At 41.1% G+C, this 23,468-nt stretch overlaps 3 protein-coding genes across 3 annotated transcripts; 2 read left to right on the top strand and 1 right to left on the bottom strand.

Annotated features, from left to right (window-relative positions):
* Positions 1-1,036: 1,036 nt before the first annotated feature.
* On the top strand, positions 1,037-7,275 carry LOC138903500 (LRR receptor-like serine/threonine-protein kinase GSO1). The gene has a single exon (XM_070191731.1). It carries the CDS (start codon positions 2,434-2,436, stop codon positions 3,367-3,369), a length of 936 nt encoding a protein of 311 aa, XP_070047832.1. The 5' UTR covers positions 1,037-2,433; the 3' UTR covers positions 3,370-7,275.
* Positions 7,276-15,986: 8,711 nt separating this feature from the next.
* LOC104092185 (LRR receptor-like serine/threonine-protein kinase GSO1) lies at positions 15,987-17,256 on the top strand. Its single transcript, XM_009597715.4, has 2 exons — positions 15,987-16,635; positions 16,734-17,256. The coding sequence occupies exons 1-2, from the start codon at positions 16,521-16,523 to the stop codon at positions 17,102-17,104; spliced, it is 486 nt and encodes a 161-aa protein (XP_009596010.1). The 5' UTR covers positions 15,987-16,520; the 3' UTR covers positions 17,105-17,256.
* A 29-nt stretch (positions 17,257-17,285) lies between these two features.
* LOC138910297 (uncharacterized mitochondrial protein AtMg00240-like) lies at positions 17,286-19,504 on the bottom strand. The gene is made up of 2 exons (XM_070201529.1): positions 19,252-19,504; positions 17,286-17,461 (listed from the first exon to the last, which is right to left on the bottom strand). Exons 1-2 carry the CDS (start codon positions 19,502-19,504, stop codon positions 17,286-17,288), a joined length of 429 nt encoding a protein of 142 aa, XP_070057630.1.
* Between the last annotated feature and the right edge of the window lie 3,964 nt (positions 19,505-23,468).

Here is a 23,468-nt window from a genome sequence, read left to right as displayed (position 1 = left end):
AGAATAGTTTTGAAGATTGACAAAGGAACTCAGATATGAACCAAGTCCATCATTGGCAGACATAGACATCGGCAGATTCAAGGCACGTGAGGTACACATGCAGGAGATAAGCATATTTTGGTAGAATGAGATATCTCCTGATCAAAAAGATTGCAAAAACGATAAGGAGAAGGACTCCTTATTCAGTAAGAACAGTATCTAAGATAAGGAAGGATTTAGCAGTTGAGTTTAACTAGAACTCTTCCACCAAGGAAGAGTAGCATTAGGATTCTAGTTAATTCTTTATCTACTAACTCCTATATATTGCAGAATATTCTTATTGTACAGTGACGCACAAAAGCAGAAGTTAAGCAAGAATTGAGAGCAAAATAGCGAGGCAATTTTGCAAGCAGTTCGAGTGATATTTGAGTGTGCGAATCTGATACTACTTAAACCAGCTAGAAGAACCAGTTCTAACTGTTGTCTTTTAGTCTAGTTATTTGTAGTAGGTGATTTTAACTTGTACCTTTTTAGCTTTATCTAGAAGCGTATGTAATAGGTACTTTGTGTTTTCAAGTTAGAGTTAACTTGAAGTTTGTCGCAAATACCTAGAGGCTAGTTTGCTACAAAGGGTTAGAGGTGATCCTAGGTTTACAAAAGAGTTTTTGTAAATGCTGTTTTGGCTCACGGATTTAGTAAAGAGTTTTGGGAAAAATCTTACTGGGAAGTAGGTCGTGGTTTTTTCACCTTTTGAGCCAGGTATTTTCCACGCAAAAATCTATATATTCTTTATTTTTTGTACTTATTATTCCGTAACAGTAGTAGTTGGAACACATAGAAGAACCAGGTCCTTCTATAATCTGTGCACGCGAAAAATTGGACACCACACAAATCACCCCCCTCTTGTGTGGTATTGACGTATAAAATATCAGCGCTCTTTAAAAGAGCGTTATACATAGATAAGTCATTCTTTTATTTTACACTTATTTTCGTCCTACTTGGCAAAAAGAACAACATTTAGTTTCTGGACTCCTCAATGGAGTAGCAGTTACGGTGACCATTAATGGAATTGTTGTGGTCAACTGACAGAGAGTAGCTGTAGCTTCTCCCTTCCTTATCTCTTCTTATTACTCCACACCCATTTCAAGATTTCCATCATTAATACTGTTTCTTCTTTGCAAATACCGAAAACAGCTTTAATTATAGTAAAACCACAAGCAGCACTTTTATTTCACGTAAAATCCAAGAACCATGGCTGCTGCATGCACTGGTTCTAAAACCACGCGTCTTCTCTCTGCTCAAGATAGCACTGACTTCACTCTTTGTCCATAAATGCCCACAACAAAAACTTCTGCCATTATACCCCTGCTCAAGAATATGATTCTTAACAGTAATAGTAGTAACAATAAGTGAAAAAGTCAAACCTTTTCTGCTGTCCTATTTAGTCCTATTTTTGCTTTCCTTATGTTTCTTTCTCTTCATGTGACTCAGTTTATTTCTCTTTAATCACAGATATGAGGATGCTTAAAGGAGTTTTCTTAGCTTTGTTTGTTGTGACATTAGTTCTTATATGTTCAAGTGGATATGTGTTTGCAAGAATGAAACATAGTCATCATCATCAACATTGAAGATTCTTTTGGAGATAAAGAAATCATTTGTTGATGACCCAGAAAATGTTTTGAGAGATTGGTCAGAAAAGAATCCAAATTTCTGCAAATGGAGAGGTGTTTCATGTGCAAGAAACTCAGTACAAGGGATGAGCCTAAACCTTTCTGGTTCTTCACTCGGTGGGTCAATTTCACCGTCCATTGGCCTTTTGCATGACCTGCTCCAACTTGGTCTTTCTTCTAATCTGCTCTCAGGTCCCATTCCACCTACTCTTTCTAACCTTCTTTGGAATCTCTCCTCCTTTTTTCCAACCAACTTACTGGCCCCATTCCCACTGAAATTGGATTGATGAAAATTCTCCAAGTCCTCAGAATTGGTGATAATGGCCTAACAGGGACAATTCCAAATACTTTTGGTAATCTTGAAAACTTGGTCACTCTTGGCTTGGCCACATGCAACCTAGGTGGAAAGATTCCTTCTGAATTAGGAAAACTCAGCCAGCTTGAGAACTTTACAGGAGAATCAACTGGAAGGTCCAATTCCAGCTGAGATTGGAAACTGCTCTAGCCTAGTTGCATTCAGTGTTGCTGTCAACAATCTCAATGGATCAATCCCAGAAGAATTGGCAAACCTTAAAAACCTCCAAGTTCTCAATTTTGCTAATAATAGCCTCTCTGGATAGATTCCTGCTAAGTTTGTTGGAATGAATCTGCTGCTTTATCTTAACTTGCTTGGTAATCAGCTTCAAGGTTCGATCCCGAAGTCCTTGGCAAAGTTGAGCAACCTTCAGAATTTAGACTTGTCTGGAAACAGACTTACTGGTGAAATCCCTGGGAATTCGGCAACATGGGTCAGCTACTATTCTTGGTTCTGACAAGCAACAATCTTTCTGGTAGCATACCGAAAAATATTTGTTCCAATTCGAGCAGCTTGGAACACATGATGCTTTCTAAAAACCAACTTTCGGGTGAAATTCTTGTGGAATTGAGAGAATGCAGGTCGTTAAAGCAGCTCGATTTGTCTAATAACACGCTCAGTGGTTCGATACCAGCAGAGCTGTACGAGTTGGTTGAGTTGGCTGATCTCCTGCTTAACAACAACACTTTGGTTGGTTCAATTTCTCTGTCGATAGCAAACCTCACTAATCTGCAAACGTTGGCATTGTCTCACAACAACTTACATGGCAATATACCGAAAGAGATAGGAATGCTTGGGAACCTTGAGATCCTCTTTCTATATGAGAACCAGTTATCTGGAGAAATCCCGATGGAGATAGGCAATTGCTCTAGCTTGCAGATGATCGATTTTTATGGAAATCAATTCACAGGCAACATTCCTATTACAATTGGAAGGCTGAAGCAGCTGAATTTCATTGATCTTAGACAAAATGATCTCTCTGGTGAAATTCCTGCCAGCTTGGGGAATTGTCACCAACTGAAGACCCTTGATTTGGCAGATAATCGACTATCTGGTAGCATCCCTACGACGTTTGGTTATCTTCGAGCTCTGGAGCAGCTTATGCTTTATAACAACTCCTTTAAAGGTAATCTTCCTGATGAACTGATCAATGTTTCAAATCTGACGAGAATCAATCTTTCTCATAATAAACTGAATGGTAGTATTGCTGCCCTGTGTAGTTCAACATCTTTTCTTTCCTTTGATGTTACACATAATGCATTTGATCATGATATTCCACCCCACCTGGGATATTCACCATTTCTTGAAAGGTTAAGGCTAGGAACAACCGTTTCACTTGAAAAATCCCTTGGACATTGGAATTAATCCGTGAACTATCGCTGCTAGATCTCTCCGGAAATGAATTGACTGGTTCAATACCTGCACAGCTTTCTCTGTTCAGAAAACTCACCATCTTGATCTCAATAATAACGTTCTTTCTGGATCAATCCCTACTTGTCTTGGAAACTTGCCACTCTTGGGTGAGCTCAAGCTGTCTGTTTACCCGAAAATAGATAGAGTTGAATTTATACGCAGTTCCGAGGATATGTGGCATAACTTAACACAAATGCAAGGATAAATAAAAATGTAAATATAGATTGGAGAGAATGTGAAATGGATAAGGTTATGAGGAACAATGAATCTTAGGATTCAACAAATAGAATCAATCTAAGAAGTCTGAAAGAACGATTCTTTACTGTAGAAGAATATAGCACTTTTATTACAATGTAAGCCTAAGAAAAACTTGTCCTACAGAAATGGTAACCAAACCCTTTTATAGTGGAGCCCATGATAAGTGAGTTTTTCCATAACTTCTGCCAAGATTCTCTCTAGTGGGATTGCAACGGCTTTTGTCTGTGAGCTCGATCCTGCTTAGAACCCTCGATTTTGTATTGAGCTTGATTTCGGCTCGAACTCGTGATCTTCGTTCGAGCCCGATCTTGGCTCGAGCCCTCGAATTGATTCGAGGTCAAAGTTGGTTGGTCTCTGGATTATCAGAATGATAGATCTACTCTGCATCATGGTTCAATTTTGATTCGAGCTCGATAATGATATCGAACTCGACACAAATCGGTCTCCCCGGGTTCGAGATTAGTTCGTTCCACCTTCGGGATCTTACATCGATAAATCATCGTTCGAAATCGATCGGATGTGCTAAAGTCGAAATCTATTTCGACCGTATACAGATAGTCCCCTCGTTTCTCAGAAAGAATGGGGCGAGAAACGATATGATTTTTTTTAACAGCTCGATCGGATTATATCATGTCGTTTCCATCGGGTTCGACCATGATGCATCTGGTAGTTGTCCCGTCGGTTTAGTCTATCAAGGCATTTAATGCATGTCAGGCGGTGGTCGGACATTGCTGATACTTAACCGCCATCGCTTGAACCTATAAATAACCCTTTCTTTTATCTTTTACCACTTTTACGTCTTCTATCTTCCAAATTTCCCAAGTTCTTCTTCGCACTCTCTAACTTACCAATAAATCTGTGATTTCTTTCCGCAAAAACCCCTCTTTAATTCTACCAAATCTTTGTCACTTTCTTCTATTCCTCACCTTTGAATTCGAAAATGGCGAAAACATCGCAAACCATTCCTCAGAAAGAGAAGGCTTCATCTTCACAGTGTGCCGCCAATGAGACACCGGCAGAACCACGGTCTGAGGAGTGTGTTCCCGGGGCGTGTGTCCTTACTTCAGATTTTAAGGTCGATAAAAGTTCATTGGTCCCTGTCTGGTGTGAGCCGGTATTGAGGTACATGTGTTCGATAATCGAGAAACACCTCGATCAGCTAAAGAAGGATTGCAATTGGGGTGAAAAAGAAATAATAATTCCTACCCCTGACGAAGATATCACTTCTTACGTGAAAGGGTTTTTGAATGTGTATACTTACCCTTTCACTTTGGGTCCCCTCGATTCCGTTATTATTGACTTCTGTCGATAATATCAGGTAACCCTAGGCCAGGTCCATTCTTCTTTGTGGCGGATCGTTATCCTGATCCGATATTTTGTGAGCAAAATCGAGGGGATGTCGTTCCCCCTCGATCATCTTATCCGATTGTACCGTCCTCGACTTTTTCGAGGAGGGTTAATAAAACTCCAGCGTCGGGCTACCAAGGCTCTATTCTTGAGTATTGATAAGGACAAGGACCGGGGTTGGATGGGCAGGTTCATTCGAGTAAGGACTTCGGACCTGATTCCGATTGAAAAGATGCCCTTTCCCGAGGAGTGGAATATGAAACGTAAGTGTGATCTTGCTGTAACTTTTATTTTGTTCTTTTGTTTATTCTCTTATCGACAATTTCTTTTTTGTGATGTAGCGGTTCCCTGGATGCCCGGAGCAGTTCCCGATCTCAAGAACTGGGTACGAGCCCTTGTTTCGACCTCCACGTACGCCGAGCGCTCATGGCGTGATTTGTCGAAGGGTCGGTGGGAGGCCAAAAATCACGGTAAGCTCATCTTTCGGACTCTTTGATGATCCGAACGAGGTGGTTTTCAAAATATTTTATTAAGGTTTTCCATATGCAGGTTTGGGTAAAGACGCGGTTTTGAGGACCTTGTCCAATGAGGAGGAAATTTTGGCCTCTGTCCCAAAGTCGGTGAAGGAAATTAAAAGAAAAAGAGCCTCGGTTCCCGAATATCCAAAACCGAAGAAGAGGACGGCTCGTAAGACGAATAAGAATGTCATTCCTTTGACCGTGGAATCCGTTCTGCGTCTAAGGGATGAAGATGAAGAAGAAGAAGAAGAAGAAGAAGAAGAAGAAGAAGAAGAAGAAGAAGAAGAAGAAGAAGAGAATGATGAGTCCGCGCTGGCGGTCCGATCGAAGAGAACCACCGATGCCTCATCGCCGGCTAGATCAATGATGCTCTATGAGGCTCCGCCTCGAACTGAAGATATACCGGAGAAAGATTCGGGTAGAGTCCCCGAACTATCAGATATCGAAGACGCATCTCATAGGAGTCAACCGGCAGGGGATACGATCGAAGAGGCCCTCGAACCCCTTCGAACCGAGGAGAACACTCCAGGCGATTCATTTGGGACAGCAGCAATCGAGGATTCGCCTACCTTTCCTGCTTTTTCCGCAGGGGTGATTCGGGAAGCTCAAGATCTGGGAGCCCTCGATCTAGACATGCCTCACGATGAAGAAGATCCCTTTCGTGACCTGTTTATCGGCATTGAGGACGTTGCCGGTGCTGGTGGTGAATTATATCTTTTTCACGGATTGCGGCAGGCTTTGAATCAGGTGAGCTTTTAAAATTATTTTGTTGTTACTATCTTTATGTTCATATTTCGTTAACTTCGCTTCTTCTTTCTTTGTAGGCAGCGGTAGTTCATCGAGAACAATTTTCTCGATCCCAGAATGAGCTGCATCGATACGCGACCGACCTACAACGGGCTACTGACGAGAGGAACTCCCTTAGACTTTCCTTAGGGTAGAGAGAGGAGGAAATTAAATACCTCCGAGCTGAGCTGGCCAAGGCTTATCGAGATCAGACCGATTTGTCTAAGTAGGTAATGATGCTTTTGAAAGCCTATGGGCTTGATACCGGAACAATAGCTAACATTTCGGTCTCACAACTGCAGCAAAAAATTGAGATGATCGGGAAGCTTCGTGAGGAGGTCGATGTGATAAGAACGGAGTCTTTGCGGTGGAAAGAAGGAATGGACCGCTTTGCTGCAGAAAAAGAGACTGCTCGAGCCCAGTTATCATCGTCCGAAACCCAACTTCAGAAAATGAAGGAAAAAAGCCTAGTTCAAGCAAGAAGAATTGAGGAGCTTGAGACTCGGTTGGCCTTTGTACTTGCCAAGGACGAATCTGATGCCGAAAGGGCAAAGGCTGATGCTGATGCGCTCGTGGCTGTCTATCGGGCCAATGCTGAAGCTGCCCAAGTCCAGGCAAGAGAGGCAGCCGAGTCCGCCGATATTCGAGCGCATTGGGTCATCGAACTTGCTAAGTGCCGATCCAGAAGGGAAACTCTCGAGGAGATCCATGCTCGTGGATTCGATCTCGCTGAAGAGATAAAAAGGGCCAAAGAACTCGAAGCCGATGCTGAAGCTCTGGTTTCTGATGGCGATGACGATGACGATGGGAGCAAGAGTGGATCCGAAAACCGGGGGGGAGCCTGATAAAGAAGAGACCGCTCCTGACCGAGAAGTTTAGTTCTTAGTTTTTACGTTGTAATCACCCATGCAGATAAATTTGTATATAGACATATCTCTCTTTTTGCCGACTTGCTTCTGTTTTTGTTTCCCGTCTTATGAGGACTTTATTCACGCCTTATGAATGTTTTCACAATGATATAAACAACTTAATCAAATTTGGACTTCGTAGCCTCTGTAACCGAGTGAGCGCTTACTCAAACTTGGAGCAATGTAGCCCTTTAGGCTTATTAGTTGTCAATGATTCGATCTTGATGAAATATAGCCCGTAGGCATAATGGTCGAGTGACTGCTTGCTCGAACTAGAAATAAAAGTAGCCCGTAGGCTTAATCGAATGAATGATTCGAACTTGAAGTACTGTAGCCCGTAGGCGTAATGGTCGAGTGAGTGTTAGCTTGAACTCGAAATAAAAGTAGCCCGTAGGCTTAGTTGAGTGAATGATTCGAACTCGAAGTAATGTGGCCCGTAGGCGTAATAGTCAAGTGAGTGTTAGCTCAAACTCGAAGTAATGTAGCCCGTAGGCGTAATGGTCGAGTGAGTGTTTGCTCGAACTCAAAATAAAAATAGCCCGTAGGCTTAGTCGAGTGAATGATTTGAACTCGAAGTAGTGCAGCCCGTAGGCGTAATGGTCGAGTGAGTGTTAGCTCGAACTCGAAGTAATGTAGCCCATAGGCATAATGGTCGAGTGAGTGTTTGCTCGAACTCGAAATAAAAATAGCACGTAGGCTTAGTCAAGTGAATGATTCGAACTCGAAGTAGTGCAGCCCGTAGGCATAATGGTCGAGTGAGTGTTAGCTCGAACTCGAAGTAATGTAGCCCGTAGGCGTATTGGTCGAGTGAGTGTTTGCTCGAACTCGAAATAAAAATAGCCCGTAGGCTTAGTCGAGTGAATGATTCGAACTCGAAGTAGTGCAGCCCGTAGGCGTAATGGTCGAGTGAGTGTTAGCTCGAACTCGAAGTAATGTAGCCCGTAGGCGTAATGGTCGAGTGAGTGTTTGCTCGAACTCGAAATAAAAATAGCCCGTAGGCGTATTGGTCGAGTGAGTATTTGCTCGAACTCGAAATAAAAATAGCCCGTAGGTTTAGTCGAGTGAATGATTCAAACTCGAAGTAGTGCAGCCCGTAGGCATAATGGTCGAGTGAGTGTTAGCTCGAACTCGAAATAAAAATAGCCCGTAGGCTTAGTCGTCGAGTTTATCTTAATTATGATTGCATAATAAATCTCAAAATAGAGGAATTTTCCTTGGATATAAGATGCCGATAAAGAAGAGAACTTTCTTCGCACGTTATTACACGCCTGGGTTCGGGCCAATCTATACGAGCATGGTTCGCTTCGACCATTTGGCTCTTATAATTTTTCCTATTGGAACCCTGTTGTTGTGAAATAACTTTCTTGTGAGGCCTCAGATATTGTTGTAAATGCTGCACGATCAATGGTTGCCTCATTACAAACCTTGCCGAAAAACTCATTTGGGATAAAATCGATCTTAGGGAAAAAGAGTGCAGCGCGTGCTTTCAAGCGAGAGATCCATCTTAGCCCTTGTTCGGACTTCTGCAGGGGTCAGTTTTGAGATATAAACGAATATGGAAAGGTTGTACCTTAGAAGTAGTACCGTTTTAGATGTGATACATTCCAGCTGCTTGATAGCTGTTTGCCGTTTATAATGCCGAGCCTGTACGATCCCTTTCTGATGTTCTCGAGCACCTGATATGGTCCTTCCCAATTCGGTCCTAGTTTCCCTTCATTCGGATTTCGGGTATTGATGGTAAATTTTCTCAAAACTAAGTCCCCAGGCTTGAAATGGCGGAGCTTGGTTCTTCTATTGTAATATCTTTTGATTCGCTGCTTTTGGGCGGCCAATTGGACGAGAGAAGCTTCTCGTCTTTTGTCCGATAGTTCGAGGCTTGTATTCATAGCCTCATTATTTGATTCTTCCATCGCGAATCGAAATCTGGCACTGGGTTCACCAACTTCGACTGGTATCAATGCTTCGGACCCATATACTAAGGAGAATGGGGTCGCCCCCGTACTGGATTTTGACGTTGTCCGATATGCCCAAAGGACTTCGGGCAGGATTTCTCTCCATCTCCCTTTAGCGTCGTTCAACCTCTTCTTTAAGTTTTGAATGACAGTTTTGTTTGTTGATTCGGCCTGCCCATTCCCACTGGGGTGGTATGGCGTCGATAGTATCCTTCTTATCTTGTGGTCTTCGAGGAATCTTGTTACTTTGCTGCCAACAAATTGTTTTCCATTGTCACATTCTATTTCGGCGGGAATCCCGAATCGGCATATGATATGATCCCAAATAAAGTCTATAACTTCTTTCTCTCTTATTTTCTCGAACGCCTGCGCTTCAACCCATTTAGAAAAATAGTCAGTCATAAATAAAATGAATTTGGCTTTACCTGGGGTCGATGGCAGAGGGCCGACGATATCCATTCCCCATTTCATGAATGGCCATGGGGATAGGACCGAGTGGAGTTGTTCTCCGGGTTGGTGGATCATCGGTGCGAACCTTTGACATTTATCATATTTACGAACAAATTCCTTCGCATCTTTTCCCATATCGATCCAATAATACCCTGCTCTGATTATTTTTTGAACTAACGTATCGGCTCCAGAGTGATTCCTGCAAGTACCCTCGTGCACCTCCCGTAGGATATAATCGGTATCTCCCAGACCCAAGCATACTGCCAATGGTCCATCGAACGTTCTTCGGTATAGCGTTCCGTCCGAAGCCAACGTGAATCGAGCAGCTTTAGTCCGTAGGGTTCTGGAATCCTTAGGGTCCGATGGGAATTTTCCGCTCTTCAAGTATTCAATATACTTGTTTCTCCAATCCCAGGTTAAGCTTGTAGAATTTATTTCGGCGTGACCTTCTTCGATTACCGATCTTGAAAGTTGAACAACATTCCCCGAATCATCTACCCCAACCGACGACCCCAAATTCGCAAGCGCATCGGCCTCATTATTCTATTCCCGTGGTACATGCCATAAAGTCCATTGTTTGAAATGGTGCAAAGTGACAAGCAGTTTATCTAAATACCTTTGCATTTTACCTTCTCGAACTTCGAAGGTTTTGTTTACTTGACTCACCACCAGCAAGGAGTCGCAATTGGCTTCAATAACTTCTGCTCCCAAGTTTCTAGCTAGCTCGAGACCTGCAATCATGGCTTCATACTCGGCCTCGTTGTTAGTTAACTTGATAGTTTTAATAGATTGCCTAATAGTGCTACCCGTGGATAGTTTCAAAACTATGCCCAGCCCGGACCCTTTTACGTTCGAAGCCCCGTCCGTAAAAAGGATCCATACCCCCGATGATGTACCTGATTTCAACAGTTCTTTTTCGACTTCAGGTACGAGGGTTGGCGTGAAATCGGCCATGAAGTCTGCTAAAATTTGAGACTTGATGGCCGTGCAGGGTTGATATTCGATATCGTACCCACTGAGTTCGACGACCCATTTGACCAGTCGGCCTGATAACTCGGGTTTGTGCAAAAGATTATGAAGCGGGTAAGTGGTTAATACACATATGGGATGACATTGAAAGTATGGCCTTAACTTTCTTGAGGCGCTTATCAGTGCAAGTGCCAATTTTTCTAGGAGCGGATATCTAGTTTCCGCTTCTCCTAAGGTTCGACTCGTATAATAAACGGGGAATTGCGTACCTTGCTCTTCTCGAACTAGGACACCACTTACGGCGACTTCCGATACTGCCAAGTACAAACAAAGTTTTTCGTCTATTTTTGGAGTGTGTAGTAGTGGTAGGCTTGATAGATATCTCTTTAGTTCCTCTAATGCTTGTTGGCACTCCGGGGTCCAAGTAAAATCGTTCTTTTTGAGTAGAGAGAAAAATTTGTGACTTCGGTCAGATGATCTTGAGATAAATCGGCTTAAGGCTGCAATCCGACCCGTTAGCCTTTGTACGGCCTTCACGCTGTCCACAACGACGATGTCTTCGATGGCCTTGATTTTATCGGGGTTAATCTCTATTCCCCGATGTGATACCATGAAGCCGAGGAACTTGCCCGAACCGACCCCGAAAGCACATTTCTCGGGGTTGAGCTTCATGTTGTATTTCCTTAAAATCTCGAACGTTTCCTGCAAATGGGTCGAATAGTCCTCTGCATGCAGGGACTTAACTAACATGTCATTAATATAAACTTCCATTAATTTTCCTATTTTGTTCTTCGAACATTTTATTTACTAGGCGTTGGTAAGTAGCCCCTGCATTTTTTAGCCTGAAGGGCATCACATTATAACAATACATTCCATATTTGGTGACAAATGAAGTCTTTTCCTGGTCCTTCGGGTCCATCTGGATTTGATTATACCCGGAATAGGCATCGAGAAAAGTGAGGATCTCGTGGCCGGCCGTGGCATCGATCATGCGATCGATGTTGGGCAGCGGAAAGGAATCTTTGGGGCATGCTTTGTTAAAATCCTTATAGTCCACACACATTCTAAGTTTATTCCCTTTTTTAGGGACTACAACTACGTTGGCTAGCCATTCGGGATATTTCACCTCCCGAATGGACCCTACTTTGAGAAGCTTGGTTACCTCGTCCTTTATGAATGCGTGCTTTCTCTCGGACTGAGGTCTTCTCTTTTGCTTCACCGGTCTGAACCTGGGGTCTAAACTTAGCCGATGCGTCGTTATGTCCGGCGGGATCCCTGTTATATCTAAATGGGACCAGGCAAAACAATCGATGTTATCGATAAGAAATTAAACGAGTTTCTTCCTGAGTTCGGGGCTCAACCCCGTTCCCAAGTATACCTTTTGCTCGGGCCAGTGCTCGATTAATGTGACTTGCTCTAGCTCCTCGATTGTTGATTTGGTGGCGTCGGAGTCATCGGGAATCACGAAAGATCGAGGGACCCTTTGATCATCATCCTCTTCGATTTTCTGGTTGTCTGGCTGGGTCGAAGCCGATGTCTGTGATTGTTATTTGGTGTCCCGTTCTCCTTCCGGGCCCGATCCTTTTATCGGCGAAAGTGAGGACATTGGTTTAGCTTCGTCGACCACGAACATTTTCTTTGTGGCTGGCTATTCTCCGTACACCGTTTTGACACCTCCCGATGTCGGGAATTTGAGGGCCTGGTGTAGAGTCGAAGGCACGGATCTCATGTTGTGGATCCATGGCCTTCCGAAAAGGGTGTTATATCTCATATCGCCTTCGATCACGTGAAACTTTGTTTCCTGGATGGTTCCGGCCACGTTTATTGGTAGGATTATCTCACTCTTGGTGGTTTCGCATGACATATTGAACCCGTTCAGGACCAGAGTTGCGGGTACGATCTGATCCTGTAGGCCGAGCTGCTCTACTACCTTCAATCGGATAATGTTGGCCGAGCTACCTAGATCGATTAACACGCGCTTAATTTTAGTTTTATTCATGAGTACGGATATTACCAGTGCGTCGTTATGAGGTTGGATGACCCCCTCTGCATCTTCATCATCAAAGGACAAAGTCCCCATGGGCGCGTAATCTTGAGTCCGAGATCGCTTTTCCCTCACCATCAATGTTTTAGTGCGTTTAAGTATTGGTCCTTGAGGGGTATCGATGCCGCCGATGATCATGTGGATGACGTGCTGCGGTTCTTCTTGTTCATTTTGCTTGCTTAAATCCCTGGTTTTAAAATGGTTCTTCGCCCTATCACTCAGAAATTCCCAAAGGTGCCCTTTGTTAAACAAGCGAGCTATTTCCTCTCTTATTTGCTTGCAATCTTCTGTTTTGTGGCCATGGGTACCATGATATTCACACGTTTGATTGGGATTTCTTCGGGCAGGATCGGTCTGCATGGGTCGAGGCCATTTAGTGTCTTTGATGCATCCGATGGCTAACACTAGAGCGGATGTACCAACACTGAAGTTATATTCTGATAATCAAGAGGCTTCTATATGATCGGCATATTTATCAAAGCCGCTCTTACTCATAAATCCCCGAGAATTTTGTCCTCGATCGATCCTTCGATTGTTACGAACTGCATTGCATGCTGAACCGTTGTTCACCCGATCTGCGACGTACGGTCGATATCGGTCTCTGTTCAACCTTTGTTCTCTGTCGATCTCCTTTTGGTTTTTAGTAACTGTCCTGTCCTGATGAATGGGTTCGTACAGAGCTCCCAATTGATCATCCTCGACCCTAATTGTCGATTGATATCGGTTGTGTACATCTGGCCAAGTTATCGCTGGATACTCGATCAAATTTTGTTTCGGCCGATGTGATGTTGTCGAACTTAGCTCGTTCAACCCTTGGGTGAAAGCTTGTACGGCCCAATCGTCTGTGACCGGGGGTAATTCCATGCGTTCCATTTGAAATCGGGATACGAATTCCCTCAGCATTTCATCCTGCCTTTGCTTTAGTTTGAAGAGGTCTGATTTCCTTGTTGCAACCTTTATGGCACCAGCATGTGCCTTTACGAACGAATTTGCTAATATGGCAAAAGAATCGATGGAATTCGGCGGTAAATTGTGGTACCAGATCATCGCTCCCTTCGAGAGGGTCTCCCCGAATGTTTTCAACAATACGGATTCGATCTCATTGTCCTCCAAATCGTTGCCTTTTATAGCACATGTGTGTAAGAGGTGACATGTTCGTTAGGATCGGTCGGACCGTTATATTTATAAATTTCGGGCAGACGGAATTTTTTGGGGATTGGCTTCGGTGCCGCACTTGACGGAAAAGGCTTTTGTATGAATTTTTTCGAATCAAGCCCATTTATAATTGGTGGAGCCCCCGGGATTTGATCGACCCTGGCATTGTACGTTTCCACCCTCTTGTCATTGGCTTCGACTCGTTTTGTGAGTTCCTCGAGCAATTTAGTAATTCCGAGAGTAGTCCCCGATTCTTGCTCGTTAGATTTCACTATGGCGGGCTCTGTTCTGGGGGTGACTTCTCGAAGTGGATTGGAATCTGGCCTGCTTTGTGCGCGAGTTTGGCTCTGTAGCTGAGCTATCTCTACTTGTTGGACTTGTAGCATCTCGAAGATCATACGTAAGCTGGCCCCGATTTCCCCCGCGTTTTGGGTGTCTCGGGCTACGGATCGAGTACCGCCCTGAATGCTTCTTTTCGGTTCGGAACGCTGGTTCGCCTCCAAAGCTATTTGTGAATTGACATCCAATGGTATTTCGGCTCGAATTTCGGGTACTTCGATTCGAGCCTCGGGTGCCAAGATATCGTTAATTGGCCTTCCGGCCCCGGGTGCCAAGTTGTTGGTTTCATCTTGAAGGCCGGCTTTGTTATCGATCGGTGAAGCCATTTGATTGGTGGTTATTCGTAGCTGATCCGAAATTCAAGATGTTTTCGGAAATAAGTGCAAAGCACAATGGCGTGTTTTTTCAGATTTGTATCAAATGACCACTGTTATCCTCGGCCCCATGGTGGGCGCCAAACTGTTTACCCGAAAAATGGATAGAGTTGAATTTATACGCAGTTCTGAGGATATGTGGGGTAACTTAACACAAAATACAAGGATAAATAAAAATATAAATATAGATTAGAGAGAATGTGAAATGGATAAGGTTATCAAGAACAATGAATCTTAGGATTCAACAAATAGAATCAATCTAAGAAGTCTGAAAGAACGATTCTTTACTGTAGAAGAATATAGCACTTTTATTACAATGTAAGCCTGAGAAAAACTTGTCCTACAGAAATGGTAACCAAGCCCTTTTATAGTGGAGGAATTTGGCTCTAAGCATAATAAAATAAACATTCAGTGGGAGACCCATGATAAGTCAGTTTTTCCATAACTTCTGCCAAGATTCTCTCTAGTGGGATTGCAACGGCTTTTGTCTGCGAGCTCGATCTTGCTTAGAACCCTCGATTTTGGTTTGAGCTTGTTTTCGGCTCGAACTCGTGATCTTGATTCGAGCCCGATCCTGGCTCGAGCCCTCGAATTGATTCGAGGTCAAAGTTGGTTGGTCTCTGAATTATCAGAATGATAGATCTACTCTGCATCATGGTTCGATTTTTATTCGAGCTCGATAATGATATCGAACTCGACACGGATCGGCCTCCCCGGGTTCGAGGTTAGTTCTTTCCACCTTCGAGATCTTACTTCGATAAATCATCGTTCGAACTCGATCGGATGTGCTAAGGCCGAAATCTATTTCGACCGTATACACTGTCCTCTAATAAGTTCTCAAGACCTCTTCCTAGAAAATTGTTCAACTGCTCAAAGCTTTTAGTGCTGTCTCTAGAAGACAATTCACTGAATGGAACTATACCCCTTGAAATTGGTAAGCTCAATCCCCTTAATGTCCTAAATCTTGATAGAAACCACCTCTCTGGTCTCATTCCAACTACCATTGGCAACTTAAGCAAGCTCTACATACTCCGTCTCTCGGGAAACACCTTTACTGGTGAAATACCCAGTGAGCTAGGACAGCTCGAGAATCTTCAAAGTATACTGGATTTGAGTTTCAACAACCTCACTGGCCAAATTCCTCCTTCTGTTGGGACACTCTCTAAACCTGAAGCACTTGATCTATCTCATAACCAGCTCATCGGAGAAGTTCCTCCTCAAGTTGGTGAAATGAGCAGTTTGGGCAAGCTTAACCTCTCTTACAACACCCTTCACGGCAAATTGGACAAACAGTATGCACATTGGCCAGCTGATGCATTCGCTGGGAATCATCTATGTGGAAGTCCTCTGCAAAATTGCGAAGACTCCAAGTCCAACAATCAGGATCCAGGACTAAGTAACTCAACAGTGGTAATAATTTCAGTGATATCAACTACAGTGGCTTTAGAAGAGCAAGTTCAGTAAATTATGCTTACTCTTCCAGCTCTTCCCAAGGACAAAAGAGACCACTTTTTGGAAGTGTTGCTGCCAAGCGCGATATCAGGTGGGATGACATCATGGAAGCAAAATAATCTAAGCACCGAGTTCATAATCGGATCTGGTGGATCCGGAACTGTCTACAAAGCTGAGTTGTTTAATGGAGAGAAGTGGCAATCAAGAGAATACCAAGCAAGGATGATCTCTTGCTGGACAAAAGCTTTGCAAGAGAAATCAAAACACTTTGGAGGATAAGGCATAGGCACTTGGTGAGGCTAATGGGATATTGTAACAATAGAGGAGAAGGTTCAAATCTATTGATATATGAGTATATGGAGAATGGAAGTGTGTGGGATTGGCTGCACAAGAAGCCGGCTAATAACAAGACGAAGAAGTGCCTCGACTAGGAGGCGAGGCTGAAGATAGCAGTGGGATTAGCACAAGGAATTGAGTACCTTCACCATGATTGTGTGCCCAAGATCATTCACAGGGATATCAAATCCAGCAATATTCTGTTAGACTCTAACATGGAGGCACATTTGGGGGATTTTGGGCTGGCCAAAGCCATTAAGGATAACTATGATTCCTTCAACACAGAATCAAACATGTGGTTTGCTGGTTCTTATGGTTATATTGCTCCAGGTATTTAAACTGATATCTTTTTTCTGAATTTTCGAGTTTCATGTGTTGTATCCGCCAAATTTTGTGGTTTAAACCGAGTTGACTTTTTTTGTTCGCAGAGTATGCTTATTCTTTGAAGGCAACAGAGAAGAGTGATGTTTATAGCATGGGTATTGTACTCCTGGAGCTTGTGAGTGGAAGAATGCCAACTGATGGGAGTTTTGGAGAAGACATGGACATGGTGAGGTGGGTTGAGTCGCGTATTGAAATGTCTGGAGCTGCTAGGGAAGAGCTCATTGATCCCATGTTGAAACCATTATTACCCAATGAAGAAAGTGCTGCATTTCAGGTGCTGGAAATAGCATTGCAATGCACGAAAACTGCACCTGCTGAAAGGCCATCTTCCCGGAAAGTTTGTGATCAATTACTACATGTATTTAACGACAAGGTGGTTCATTCTGATAAGATGATTCCAGACAATTACGTTTAGATGTTTTAGTCAATGAAATATCTTAAGCTTTTGAATATCAGAGAACATTCATCTTCTGCAAAATTGAATATATAAAAGCATTGTTCCAGGCTAGGAGCCTCAAGTTCACAGTTGTTTGTTGATAGTCTAATGCCTAAACATTTTCTGTACAACTGATGGGAATCATACTCTGTCAAATGTCTCAAACGTTAGAAAAAGATCTAATGATAATCAGGACAAAGATCTTTTGACCAGTTCTTATCAATGGTCCACCAAAGAAAACACGCTTTCCTGCAAAATCAAGCTTCTCAACCTGGAATTTGACGTTGTATTCAGCCACAGTAGTTGATAGTATGGCTGATGGCTCGGCAAATTGAGCTATTGTAAGATAATATAATCAAGAACTTTAATGGAAAAGGTACTGCAGATGTCATATTAGCCCAATACAAGAAGTTGCGAGGAACTATTGTTTTCGTGGTAAGATTGATCCTTAACCAATAAGCATAGAGGTCCATGCTGCTGTCTTAGCTTCAAACCAATTCATTAGCACTGTAAAATAACAGAAGTGGATATGTTGGCAAGAGAAGCGTAAGAATGCCAAGAAACATATACCTTCCACATTTACATAAAATCAATCCTCACAATCCTAAAACATGTAATACGCATCAAAAGCTACATATCATAATAATCTTGGAACATCTTTTTCCCTGTAATGGTTTTCTTTCCATTTAATGGAATTGATCCGACTCAACCATACCAACTATTTAAAACCAATTTTCAACAGAAAGAGCTAAGCTCAGCAAGCAACAGCTTATGTCCTAACAAACTCATACGTTGCTGAAAGTTGTAGTTATATTGAAATGACAGTGAAGTATTAGGGGAGTCCACTTCCACCATGCCAGAGAATGGACCTAATATAAGTAGCTTTATGTTATGAAATAAAGACCGTAAAGTGAAGACAAGCATAGAGAGAAACTGATATATTATTCAAATTTTAAACTTATGTACATAATGAACTGAAATCTCATCTATTTATAGAAGAAAGGAAGCTGTTGTGTAAGTTGCTTCTGCAAGTTGATCTGCAAGCTGCTGTGTAAGTTGTTACTGTACAAGATATAGATAATCTTCTACCGGGGTGATGTTTATCCATAACGGAGTACCGAAAGGATAAACACATTGTACCAGATATGGATAATCTTCTACCGGGGGTGATATTTATCCATAACGGAGTACCGAAAGGATAAACTCATTGTAACAGATATAGATAAACTTCTACCGGGGGTAATGTTTATCCATAATGGAGTATCGAAAGGATAAGCTCATTGTACCAGATATAGATAATCTTCTACCGAGAGTGATGTTTATCCATAACGGAGTACCGAAAGGATAAGATTCTTCAGGTGGCTTATTTCCAATAGAGTACTAAATAGATAAACATATTTACGGCGGAGTCTCATATAGATAAGCTTCTTCAGGAAGCTTATTTACAACGGGGTACTAAATGAACATCCATAATATAATATATTTATAACACTCCCCCTTGGATGTTCATTTAAAAGATAATGTGCCTCATTAAAACCTTACTAGGAAAAATCCCGTGGAAAAAAATCCTAGTGAATGAAAAAAAGTACACATATTTAGTAATACGCAAACTAGTTGTCTCATTAAAAACCTTATAAGGAAAACCCTGTAGGAAAAACCTTAGTAAGGAAAAAAGAGTATAGCGCATATTTTTCTCCCCCTGATAAAAACCTTGTTTCAAATATTTGAGTCTTCGCATTCCAATCTTGTATACCATCTTCTCAAAAGTTGAAATTGGCAGAGATTTAGTGAATAAATCTGCCGGATTGTCACTTGAACGGATTTGTTGCATATCAATGTTACCATTTTTCTAAAGATCATGTGTGTAGAATAATTTTGGTAAAATGTGCTTCGTTATATCTCCTTTTATAAATTCTCCCTTTAATTGGGTTATGCATGCAGCATTGTCTTCGTATAAAATTATGGATCTTTTATCACATTCCAAACCACATTTTCCTTGAATAAAATGATCACTAATCTCAACCATACACATTCCCTACTTGCTTCATGAATGGCTATTATCTCACCATGATTTGAAAAAATAGCAACAATAGATTATTTTGTGAAGCGCCATGATATTACAGTACCTCCACATGTAAACACGTACTCAGTTTGAGATCGAGCTTTATATGGATCAGATAAATAACCTGTATCTGCATAACCAACAAGATTTGCACTACCTTTATTAGAATAAAGTAAATCCATATCAAGTGTTCCCTTTAAATATCGCAATATATGCTTAATTCCGTCCCAATATCTCCGTGTAGTAGAAGAGCTATATCTTGCTAGTAAATTAACAGAAAATGCTATGCCAGGCCTTGTAGCATCAGTAAGATACATAAGTGCACCAATTGTACTAAGATAAGGTATTTCGGGACCAAGGAGTTCCTCATCCTCTTCTGGAGGTCTAAACAAATCCTTATTCACTTCAAGTGACCGAACAATAATTGGTGTACTCAATGGGTGTTTAGTGCTTTGTCCATGTAAAAGCGTTTTAAGACCCTTTTTGTATAGGCATATTGATGGATAAAGATCTCGTCTGCTAAATATTCAATTTGCAGACCAAGACAAAGTTTTGTCTTTCCAAGATCTTTCATCTCAAATTCTTTCTTAAGATATTCAATTGCCTTTTGGAGCTCTTCTGGAGTTCCAACAAGATTTATGTCATCAACATAAACAGCAAGTATAACAAATTCTGATGTCATTTTCTTTATAATAATACATGGACAAATAACATCATTTATGTAGCTTTCTTTCAGCAAATATTCACTAACGTGATGATACCACATACGCCTAGATTGCTTTAAACCGTACAAAGATCTTTGTAATCTTATTGAATAAATTTTCGGTGAATTTGCTTCGGGCATCTTAAATCCTTCAGGGATTTTCATATAAATTTCATTATCAAGTGAACCGTACAGATAAGCTGTAACTACATCCATTAGATATATTTCAAGCTTTTCATGTAGTGCTAAACTGATGAGATATCGAAATGTTATGACATCCATAATGGGTGAATATGTTTCATCAAAATCGAATCCAGGTCGTTGTGAGAATCCTTGTGCGACAAGGAGAGCTTTGAATCTTTTAATTTCATTTTTATCATTCCTTTTTCGCACAAAACTCATTTATGACCAACTGGTTTTATACCATCAGGTGTTTCGACTGCTGGTCCAAAGACCTCTCTTTTAGCAACTGCGTTCAATTCTGATTGAATTGCCTCTTGCCATTTTGGCCAATCAGATCTTTGTCGATATTCTTCGACAGATCGGGGTTCAAGATCCTAACTATCTTGTATAATGTTATGTGCAACATTATATGCAAAAATATTATCCACCACTATTTCAGATCGATTTAAATTAATCCCTTCACTAGTAGAACTTATTAAAAGCTTCTCACTCACTTGAGTCTTAGGTTCATTGATTTCTTCAGGAATCTCAGAACTAATCAGATCTTAGGTCTCTTCAGGGGATCCCTTCATAGTATCATTTTGATCATTTGTCGATTTATTTTCCGAGGATTTCGATCCTTAGAACCCAAAGGCCTACCATGCTCCAGGCGTTCTTTAGGTTCACTAATTCTCATGCTAGTATATGGTCTTGCTGGGACATCAATTCAGATAGGCACATTCTCTGCAGGGATATGTGACGTAGTTATCCTTTTCAAATGAGTAAACGCGTCTGGCATTTGATTTGCTATATTTTGTAAATGGATGATCTTCTGAACCTACTGATTACATATAGGGGTACGTGGATTAAAATGGGATAATGATGAACCTTTCCACACATTTTCTCTTTTGATTTTTTTTTCTCTCCCCCTAATTGTGGGAAATTTATTTCATCAAACCGACAATCTGCAAATCGAGAAGTAAATAAATCTCCCGTTAATGGTTCAAGATAGCAAATATAGAGGGTGATTCAAACCCAACATATATTCCTAACCTTCTCTGCGAGCCCATCTTACTATGATGTGGTGGTGCTACTGGCACATATACAACACATTCAAAAATTCGTACATTGGCAATATTTGGTTCATGACAAAAACTAATTATGACGGAGAATATTTATTATAATGTGTCGGTCTGAGACGGATAAGTGATGCTGCATGCAAGATAGCATGGCCCCAAACAGTAGTGGATAATTTTATTTTCATAAGTAGTGGTCTTGCTATTAATTGCAGGCATTTAATAAATGACTCTGCAAGGCCATTTTGGGTATGAACATAAGTTACATGATGTTCAACTTTTATCCCAACTAATAGATAGTAATCATCAAAAGCTTGAGATGAAGATTCTCCAGCATTATCAAGGCGAGTAGCCTTTATAGAATAATCTGGGAATTGTGCCCTTAATCGAATTATTTGGGCTAATAGCTTTGCAAACGTCAGGTTGCGAGATGATAGTAGGCACACATGAGACCATATTGAAGATGCATATATTAGGACCATAAAATATCTAAAGCCCACTTGGTGGGTGAATAGGTCCACATATATCCCCATGTATACGTTCTAAAAAAGCAGGGGATTCAATGCAACCTTCATTGGTGATGGTGTAGTGATCATTTTGCCTTGATAACAAGCATCACAAGAAAATTCATTATTTGTAAGAATCTTCAAGTTCTTTAATGGATGCCCAATTTTCAGTAATTCGTCTCATCATTATTGATCCAGTATGGCCCAAACAGCCATTCCAAAGCACAAAAATATTTAAATCAGTAAACTTCTGGTTTATGATAGAGTGTGCTTCAGCTGTACTAATCTTTGAATAGTATAAGCCAGAGGATAAAGTTGATAACTTTTCTACAATGCACTTCTGGCCAGAAACATTCTTTGTAATACAAAGATATTCCATATTCATTTCATCTATCTTCTCAACATGATACCCATTTCGGCGGATATCTATAAAACTCAACAAATTTCTTCGGGACTAGGAGGAGAATAATGCATTGTTTATTATAAGTTTTGTTCCCTTAGACAGAAATGTAGTGGCTCTTCTGGAGCCTTCAATCAAATTTATATTATCAGAAATTGTTGAAACATTAGCTTTTTTCTTATACAAATAAGAAAAGTATTTCTGATCTTTGAATATGATATGAGTTGTTCCACTATCAATTACACAAATATCTTCATGATTGGTCTTTGATCCAAACATAATTTGAGGATTGTCCATATTCTTCAAAATGACATAAACAAAATAAATATGATAGTAAACATCATTATCAAAGCATAACTTTTATTTATATTTAACAATTACATAACCATACTATCTACTACAAACAATAAAAATTAAAATATTTACATTTTTACAGATTCATCACCGATCACATGACTTGTTTTTCCTTCCGGGAGTGCAAAGTAATCATCTACATCCAAATGCATGAAGTCTAAATTATCTTCAGAAATAAAATTTGCTTAAGCATTTTTCTCTGTCTTCTTCAGGGAGGCTTGATACAGATCAACCAGGTGCTTTGGCGTGCGACAGGTACGAGACCAGTGACCTTTTCCTCCACATCTATAGCATGCATTTTCTGCTGCTACTTACACCGCTTCATGCTTTTGTTCCTTCCTTTTCCACTACTGGTGGTGATGAGGGTTCTTTGGTGTATTATTATTACCATTACTAGAGTTTCTTCCCCGACCACGGCTATGACCACGACTGGGGCCACGTCCTCTTCCACGCTTAGCTTGAATAAAGTTCGTCTCATTCACTTCAGGGAATGGACAAGAACCAGTAGGTCAGCTTTCATGGTTTTTTATTAATAGCCCATTATATTGCACGGATACAAGAATATGTGAGATAAGTTCAGAATACTTTTTGAATCACATCTCTCGATATTGCTGCTACAGGAGTATATTTGAGGCATGAAAAGTGGTGAAAATTTTCTCCAACATATCATGATCATTAATATTATCACCACATAATTTCAATTAGGAAATAATTCTGAACATAGTAGAAGTATACTCACTGATAGATTTAAAATCTTGTAGCCTTAGATGAGTCCAATCATAACGTGTCTGTGGAAGAACGACCATCTTCAGGTGGTCATATCTATCTTTTAAATTATTTCACAGTATGACTGGATCTTTAATAGTGAGATATTCAATTTTCAAGCCTTCATCAAGGTGATGGCGCAGGAACATCATTGCTTTGGCACGATCTTGATTTGATGCTTGATTTTTGTCCTTGATGGTATCTGTCATACCCATCGCATCAAAATTAATTTCAGCATCAAGCACCCAAGACATGTAACTTTTTCCCAATATATCAAGGGCTACAAATTCAAGTTTATAAAGATTTGACACTATT

The sequence above is a fragment of the Nicotiana tomentosiformis genome, chromosome 1 (genome assembly GCF_000390325.3).
Source record: "Nicotiana tomentosiformis chromosome 1, ASM39032v3, whole genome shotgun sequence".
Classification (NCBI taxonomy): domain Eukaryota; kingdom Viridiplantae; phylum Streptophyta; class Magnoliopsida; order Solanales; family Solanaceae; genus Nicotiana; species Nicotiana tomentosiformis.
The sequence above is the reverse complement of the archived record's forward strand: the minus strand, read 5'-3'. Positions and strand labels throughout refer to the sequence as shown.